The sequence below is a fragment of the Dendrobates tinctorius genome, unplaced genomic scaffold (assembly GCF_039654945.1).
Source record: "Dendrobates tinctorius isolate UK_male_01 unplaced genomic scaffold, ASM3965494v1 ptg000054l, whole genome shotgun sequence".
Classification (NCBI taxonomy): Eukaryota; Metazoa; Chordata; class Amphibia; order Anura; family Dendrobatidae; genus Dendrobates; species Dendrobates tinctorius.
The window spans coordinates 14,833,477-14,842,419 of record NW_027361722.1 but is presented as its reverse complement, the minus strand read 5'-3'; the positions used below and the strand labels follow the sequence as shown (position 1 = coordinate 14,842,419).

The window sequence follows — 8,943 nt, the reverse complement described above, 5'->3', positions numbered from 1 at the left end:
TGAGCCCTCTCCTACCTGCCAGTGAGCCCTCTCCTACCTACCAGTGAGCCCTCTCCTACCTGCCAGTTAGCCCTCTACTACCTACCAGTGAGCCCTCTCCTACCTGCCAGTGAGCCCTCTCCTACCTACCAGTGAGCCCTCTCCTACCTACCAGTGAGCCCTCTCCTACTGTCGGGGTCGTAAACGACAATGAATCCTCATTCACCAGTCATTCCAAATCATTGTGCGAGCGCAAAACATCTGGTACCGATTAAGAATGACTCAGACACGCAGCTGATTCAGTCTTAGCTAATGTCCTGCATCCACACCTGTCAGGAGCAGTACAACAACTGGCTTTATTTACAAATACACAATACTATATTGAGTGTTAGGGGAAGGCGTGCATTAGGCGGGGTTTATGCAGTATACATCTAGTGTCCAGTCTCTCTCTGATTCGTCAAAACGTCTCCCGATGGTTACTCCTTCTTCACATTCCTGAGTTATCTTTTTTAGGAGAAATGAAACTTAACTTAACTCTTTAGACACTGAATTTAAGTGAAAGTGAACACTGGCAGCCATCTTTAATACAGTTACATTTGCATTAGCAAGCAATTAGGAAAAACTTATTGTTTCACAGTATAAAAATATAAAAGTTATATAAGAAAATATATTTTCACCTTGACAATCCCCCCTAAACACTAAGTTTTTCCCTTAATGAAAGATCCTTCGAGACTGTCCATGTGATGGGAAAAGGGGAGGTGGATTTCTTCATCCAGACACCTCAGAAGCTCTCCCCTAGCGAGAGGCCTCCAGGCAGCTGAACCCTTCACTAACCTCACATGGAGTTCTCCCGCTGTCCCTAAACTAAGTCTCTCAACATCATCTGAGAATGGGGGGTTTTGTCTACTCTCTTGAGGGGAATATACTTAGGGATCTTCCCTAGATCAGTACCATCGTACTCTGGTGGGTCTACTTCTTGATTGAGGAAGGTGCCAGTCGGAGTTGCTTTGGCAATAACCTTTTTATACAAGGGAATAACACAACAAAGAGTTATTGATCCAATTACAAGGAGGGCAATCAGTACTATACAAGCTTGTTGAAGGAATCCCTTGAGTCCACCCAACCAGCCGGAAAAGAAAGATGTGTCTACTCCAGCATTAGTTTTCAATTCTGCTGCTAACCCAGTTATCTTTTTAAGGGCTATCATGGTTTTTCCATTCACTCCAGAGTTCTGAGGGATATAGGTACAACACTCCTCTCCCACCATCCCACAAACTCCTCCTTTCTCAGCTAATATCATATCAAGGGCTAGTCGATTTTGGAGTGTCATTCTAGTGTTAGGGCCCAATTCTTCAACTATACCTTGGAAGGCATCTTGGCTGAAATTGACAAACCTTTGTTCACTGTAATATATGTAATTGATCCATTCAACATTTTTATTAATCTGCACCTGTGGGATTATAGAAGCAAAGCCAGCATAGATCTGGTTCTGGGCTTTAAATTGGTCAGGCACCCCCCTTGGCACTCCAATAGCATCAATATATACTAGTGGATCTTCTTCATAACTCATATGGAGCTGATCGAGGCTTCTCCTTTTCCTGGTAGGTTCATCAGGTATCTTTGGATCCCAGGGTAGAATCTTGAACTGCATAGCTAGTTTAACAAGGGTGCATTGGCCTGTCCAGGCATTTGGCAACCTAGGACGGAGCTTACCATCTCCACATAACCAATAAATGTCATACATATATTGTGTATGTTTGATTAACAAGTCAGTATCTAGAGAACTATTCTCTTTGCAGAAACCTGTCTCGAAGATCCCTACTGGTGTACCTGTGGTGTCGTGGGAATTATAGCAGGTGTAATTGTCAGCTAATACAGTTACTTCTCCTGGGACCTTTAGTTTGGGTTCCTTATGAATTAGTGGGACGTAATCTGGGCAATCGGTGGGCTTCAAACCTTTCAACAAATTCATGACACAGGCAGTGGTGTTTAGGTATGCTCTGAGTATTCAACTGGTCATTCGGAATAACAAAGGTAGCTGGAGTCAAACGACCCAGAGTACAAGCACCTTTTACCCCTACTGGCAACCATTTATATGCATTGTCTCCACATACCCAGAACATGTCACTAGGTAGGTCCCATAGGGCTGAATGTTGTAATACCAGTCTATGAACTAAATCTATGAACGCAGATACATTCTGAAGCATACACCAATTTGGAAGTTGTCCTAAAGGTCTACAATACCCTACATCGGGATTTCTACAGGTGGGAGTTCCTTTCTCATATCCAGATGACTCGTTGCAAGGTATATTACCTGAAATATTAAAACAAGTTTCATTATTGCCCTGGGGAAATAAATTGGAATACTTCCAGGACGTGTTATGCAACCTTCTTTCTAGCAGAATTGGTTTGAAGGCATCAGTAGAGTGGGAAGTTACATTAAAACTAACTTGTAGGCCATACATTGGAATTTGCCCCAGGTAGGTTAACCGAGTTCTATTCCTGGGTACCAAAGCCCCCCTTTTATATGCCAGATATTGAAGGTATGTGTTACTTCCTGAAAGATTACCCTGCCACCAAGGGTATCCTACCCATCCCACAATAGGTATTCCAACAGTTGTGTTCCATAACTTCACATTATTTGTGGCATTATTAGCAAGTGTATCAGAACAACTGGTCCAGGCAAATAATTCCTCGGGTGGCACAGGAATAACAAGGAACGGAATACTAGTGGCCGATATTGGTGAATGTGTGCAGATCCAGCAATCTGCTGGAGACTGAGTGTCTTTTGACCAATCATTTAGTATTTTTTCATGATGTTGTATAAACTTATTATTCAAGGACATTGGAGAATTTAGATTGTCCCACGCAGCTACCATTATTACAGATAATGCAACAAAACCAAACCAAAACATTATGCACTCTTATGCTTTGTTAACTCCTGTGGCTAGTTTGCAATGCGATGCGTGGATCCAGGTTGGTCGTCCTTCCAACTTAACAGAAGTAGGCGTTATTAGGAGTACTTGGTAAGGTCCTTGATATCGGGGTTCAAGGGTCTTTCTGGAGTGTTTCTTGACATATACGTAATCACCAGGTTGTAGACAGTTAGTTCCTTCCACACTATCTGGATCTGGAATGGAAGAGAAAACTAGAGAATGCATTTGAGTTAAATGCTTTTGCAACTGGATTACATAACTTGTCAAATTATCCACATTGAGTGTTAAGACCTGTGGGTAGTACAACCCTGTGTTCGGTGGTCTTCCAAACAGTATCTCGAAGGGTGACAGTTTAGTTTTCCCCGTGGGTGTGTACCTTACTGAGAATAATGCTAATGGGAGACACTCTGGCCATGGTCTATGGGTCTGCTCCATGGTTTTCTGTATTTTCAATTTCAGTGTCCCGTTCATTCTCTCTACCTTCCCTGAACTCTGTGGGTGGTAGGGTGTATGAAATGCTTGTTCTACACCTATCATTTGCATTACATTTTGCATTACCTCAGCAGTAAAGTGTGTACCTCTGTCTGATTCAATTGTTCCAGGGACACCGAATCGTGGTACTAGTTCCATCACCAGTTTCTTTGCAGTAGCTCGAGCTGTAGCCGTTTTCACCGGGTAGGCCTCTGGCCATCCAGAGAAGAGATCTACACATACTAGGATATTTGCATACACTCCTACCTTGGTAGCTGTATGTCGTCAATCTGCCGTCTCTGAAACGGGTAGAGAGGCCTAGATGTCGCTTTCTTAGGGACTTTTACTGTTTTACCTGGGTTGTGCTGTGCACAGATGAGGCATGATTGTACAAGTTTCGCGGCTGCGCAACTGAAGCCAGGAGCGATCCAGAAGGCATCTACCATGGCACACATGTGACTTTTTGAGGTGTGATTGGGGCCATGTGCTGCTTGCGCCATGATTGGGAACAGGGACTTTGGTGGGCACATTTTATCCTTATTCTCCCATACTCCATTTGAGTTCAGCTCAGCTCCCAGTCTCCCCTGGTGTACCTTCTCTGTTTGGGCAGCCTTTTGCTGGAGGGATTTCAGGACATCTAGACCCAATGTGGCTGGAATACGCTGACTCCCCGCCACCGTCCACTGCTCTCTCTAGGCCGCCTTGTGCTATTTTAGCAGCCTCGTTCGCCCTTCTATTGCCCTCTACCTCCACGGAGTCACCTTTGTGTGTGCTTTTACCTTGACAATGCCAACCTGGACTGGTAACATCAATGCCTCCATCAATTGTTTCACCAGCTCTGCATTTTTAATGGGCTTCGAATCTGTGAAAATATTAGCGACTTTACCTGCAGCGGCTCTACACGCCTCAGTGAGTGCCTTCAACTCTGCCTCCTGCGCCGACATGTGAGGAGAGAGTGGTTCCGCTCGGATTACCTCATGTGAGGATACTACTGCATATCCAGTGTAGAATCGTCCATCCTGGTGGTATCTGGGGCCATCTACAAAAAAGAAACTCAAAGTCTGCATTAGGAACAGGTTTTTCATGAATGTGTGCAAACCCAACTGTCTCCTGACTCATCAGTCCTATGCAGACATGTTCATGCGTCATGTCAAAGTATCCTTCCTCACTTGCCAATACGGTCACCAATTCCCCCTTTTCTGAATCCACAGGCAGGAGGGTGGCTGGATTCAGAACGTTACATCTTTTGAGGAGTGACATACTCAGGAATTAGTAGAGCACACTCAAGTCGGAGCTGTCTGGCCATAGACAGATGTTTTGGTTGAACTTGTAGGAGTATGGCATGGATGTCATGTGGGGAATAGATTGTCAAAAGAAACGTCAGTGTCATCTCACATGCCTTTCCTATTACGTCTCCACTTTTTTCCTTGTGCTCCAGCATACATGACAGGTCGTTTTATTGTCCTTGTTTGCTCAATTTCTTTAGCTACCTTAAGGAGGTCTTTCGGATCTACATGTCTCCATTCAGATCTGGCTGTCTGTACTGCGTCTCGTAAGTCTTTGTTCATACCGTCAATGAATGCATCCACCAGTATTCTAACATCAAGTGGATTTATGCAAATGTACCCCATGTCTGCCCATTTCAGCTGTAACCGTCCAAGGTATATCTCTACTCTCTCTCCTTTTTGCTGTGTCACATTAGTCAGGAGTACAGACTGCTCTGATTGTTCCACTGCAGCCCATTGTCTTAGTGACTCACAGTACGTCTCCCCAGATCGTGCAGATTTATCATCCATGCCCCAAGCCTGATTTTTTGTCACATCTGTGTGTCTGTAAAATGGGAATGGTTGGTCTTCAGGGGCAGGCAGCTGCTTCAGCAAAGCTAGCTGGTCAGAGGGGCTCCAGGGATAATACACCTGTATCTTTCTTATTCTAGTCACACTTCTAGGTCCTGATGGGGTTGGCCGTCTGATGTCTACTGTCAGCTTACTCCTCAAGGGCCAATGTCCCTACTACCCACTATCCACACTATTATGTCAGCTTCTTATGATCTTGTCTGGATAGGATTTAGTGCAATTCTCTTAGGTCAGTAGCACAGGTCACACAAGTAGCTATTCAGTCTGGATTTGTCTGAGTCTGACCACAGTGTTTACAAGTCCATCTGTTTTGTCTGGGTCTCTGATTACACTTTGTCAATCAAACATTCATAATACACCTTCCACACTGCTGCACATTCTCAAGCATCATTTATTCACTTGCTATTTTCTTCCCTTGTCTGTGCCTTTTTGTACATCCAAACATTCACACTCTGGTATTTTTGCCTTTTTCAATATTTGTCCCACTTGTTTTACTGCTTCCTTCCTTCTCTGTCTCTTGTAATTTGACACAATTTGCTATACAAATCAATCACACAACTAGAAGCAGGTTCAAACACATTAATGACCAAGCAATCACTTACAATTCCCTTCTAAATTAGGCACCATATCTTACTTTTAACTTCCAATCTTCAATTAAGTACTGTTGCTTTAAAATGCACAAATCTTTCAGCGTGTACCTTACGGATAGAATTACAGAGAATTTTGAGCACAGCTCACACTCAGCAGAGATAAGAGCGAAGGGAGAAGAAACTACGCAGCGCCATCCTTCACCCCTCCCGTCAGAATGCAGCGTCGTCCTTCACAGAATTCTGTAGTTCTTTAGACTTATCAAAATCAATTTCTACAAAGAAACTCAAAATCACGGGATTTCACTGTAAGGGCAGATAACTGTATAATGAGATTAACCGTGTCTTGCCCTTTTTCTGGCCAAATGCATTCAGGAAACTTTACAATGTAATGCCACACATAACACGAACTATATCATTACTCAATTCATTCAGTCTCAGATGTAGATTTGAAATATCTATAACGCATCTGTCCGGGATTCCACCACAACTAGAAAGGTCACAAATCTCTTGACACAAAAACGATGTGTGATGATTCATTCATACGTGCTCATTCACTGATTTTTTTTTTTTTTTTTTACTCATCTCTCATCTTATTCAGAGGTTCTCATAGACATATATACAAGGATTCACACAGCCTGCCTATCTTGCACTTTGGATTTGATTAATACTTTTTCCAGGTTCTTTGCTGCACTACTTCCATATCTATCCTCAATTATATCACATAACCGGTCTCCTTCTTCAGGTATCTTTCCCTGACTGTTCCCCATCAATCTCTTTCCATCCTTCATTCTTCAAGCCTCGCGCAACTCGCAGATGAGCTTGTGCTTGTTCTAACAATCCTTTATCTTTCAACATGCCTCGTTTGTTCTCTATGAGATTATGCCACATAGCCGGCTGTAATCTCCCTGACGAGGGCAATCCTACATGCTTATACAATCTCTCAACATTCTTGACTGCCTTCTTGCCTTCCCGTGACGCTACTATTGCCTTGACCTCCACAGCATCATCATCTAACTTGTGGGGCACAGACTTCTTCTGCTTTAAGATACGCAGCATGACTCTTACAGAATACTATGGTTCTCTGCAGAAAAACCACTGGTAGCGATATCAACACTGATGTTCCACAGTACGGAGCCTCACGTTCGACGTACTAGGAAAAGAGCCTCGCGCTCAATATTTCCTTTCCCTAACCTTGAACAGCAGTGATTAACAGATTATCCTGCCACGATATTCCAACAGTCGGGAGGCGGTCTCCTAGTGAGAGCCCTCCACAGAAATACAGGTGGTCCCTTCTCGGGACGTCTTAATTACCTAGCTGGTACAATATCACAGAGGCTGCGTCTCCTATCCCTTCCTCTAGGTTGCCCCACAATCTGCAACTAGCTCAATTTATCACTCCACATCACTACTAGACAATAGTCACGGGTAGGGTGGTTGAATGGAGTACAATGACCGGTGGAGGAGGTGTGGTGTACACGAGGACGCGCAGAATGCGACGTCTCTGTTGCTGGTTCAGAGCGTGGCACAGGATCGCACTCAGTCTCACCACTCGACCAGTCACCCCTCAGACCCAAGGAGACCACAGACAAACCAATAACGGCTGAGACACTAGCAAGTGTGACACATACAGTGTATATGATCTCACTTACCGTGTTTTGGAGGGTGATCAGTCCTCGAGGTCAGCCACTACAGGTATCATCCACAGACATCCAAGCATGGGTCCAGAGGAGCCTCGGATCACTGTCCACGCCCCCCGTTGGGCTCCAAATTGTCGGGGTCGTAAACGACAATGAATCCTCATTCACCAGTCATTCCAAATCATTGTGCGAGCGCAAAACATCTGGTACCGATTAAGAATGACTCAGACACGCAGCTGATTCAGTCTTAGCTAATGTCCTGCATCCACACCTGTCAGGAGCAGTACAACAACTGGCTTTATTTACAAATACACAATACTATATTGAGTGTTAGGGGAAGGCGTGCATTAGGCGGGGTTTATGCAGTATACATCTAGTGTCCAGTCTCTCTCTGATTCGTCAAAACGTCTCCCGATGGTTACTCCTTCTTCACATTCCTGAGTTATCTTTTTTAGGAGAAATGAAACTTAACTTAACTCTTTAGACACTGAATTTAAGTGAAAGTGAACACTGGCAGCCATCTTTAATACAGTTACATTTGCATTAGCAAGCAATTAGGAAAAACTTATTGTTTCACAGTATAAAAATATAAAAGTTATATAAGAAAATATATTTTCACCTTGACACTACCTACCAGTGAGCCCTCTCCTACCTACCAGTGAGCCCTCTCCTACCTGTCTGTGAGCCCTCTCCTACCTACCAGTGAGCCCTCTCCTACCTGCCAGTGAGCCCTCTCCTACCTACCAGTGAGCCCTCTCCTACCTGCCAGTTAGCCCTCTCCTACCTACCAGTGAGCCCTCTCCTACCTACCAGTGAGCCCTCTCCTACCTACCAGTGAGCCCTCTCCTACCTGCCAGTGAGCCCTCTCCTACCTACCAGTGAGCCCTCTCCTACCTGCCAGTTAGCCCTCTACTACCTACCAGTGAGCCCTCTCCTACCTGCCAGTGAGCCCTCTCCTACCTGCCAGTGAGCCCTCTCCTACCTACCAGTGAGCCCTCTCCTACCTGCCAGTGAGCCCTCTCCTACCTACCAGTGAGCCCTCTCCTACCTGCCAGTGAGCCCTCTACTACCTACCAGTGAGCCCTCTCCTACCTACCAGTGAGCCCTCTCCTACCTACCAGTGAGCCCTCTCCTACCTACCAGTGAGCCCTCTCCTACCTGCCAGTGAGCCCTCTCCTACCTACCAGTGAGCCCTCTCCTACCTGCCAGTTAGCCCTCTACTACCTACCAGTGAGCCCTCTCCTACCTACCAGTGAGCCCTCTCCTACCTACCAGTGAGCCCTCTCCTACCTACCAGTGAGCCCTCTCCTACCTGCCAGTGAGCCCTCTCCTACCTGCCAGTGAGCCCTCTACTACCTACCAGTGAGCCCTCTCCTACCTACCAGTGAGCCCTCTCCTACCTGCCAGTGAGCCCTCTCCTACCTACCAGTGAGCCCTCTCCTACCTGCCAGTGAGCCCTCTCCTACCTGCCAGT

General features: G+C 45.3%; 1 protein-coding gene across 1 annotated transcript; it reads right to left on the bottom strand.

Annotated features, from left to right (window-relative positions):
- Nucleotides 1-277: 277 nt before the first annotated feature.
- On the bottom strand, nucleotides 278-8,014 carry LOC141091506 (endogenous retrovirus group PABLB member 1 Env polyprotein-like). Its single transcript, XM_073577124.1, has 2 exons — nucleotides 7,482-8,014; nucleotides 278-4,425 (listed from the first exon to the last, which is right to left on the bottom strand). Exon 2 carries the CDS (start codon nucleotides 1,949-1,951, stop codon nucleotides 839-841), a length of 1,113 nt encoding a protein of 370 aa, XP_073433225.1. The 5' UTR covers nucleotides 1,952-4,425; nucleotides 7,482-8,014; the 3' UTR covers nucleotides 278-838.
- Between the last annotated feature and the right edge of the window lie 929 nt (nucleotides 8,015-8,943).

What these genes read in the sequence shown, in the direction of transcription:
- LOC141091506 (XM_073577124.1), bottom strand. Translation starts at nt 1,951, where the DNA reads ATGAATTTGTTGAAAGGTTTGAAGCCCACCGATTGCCCAGATTACGTC.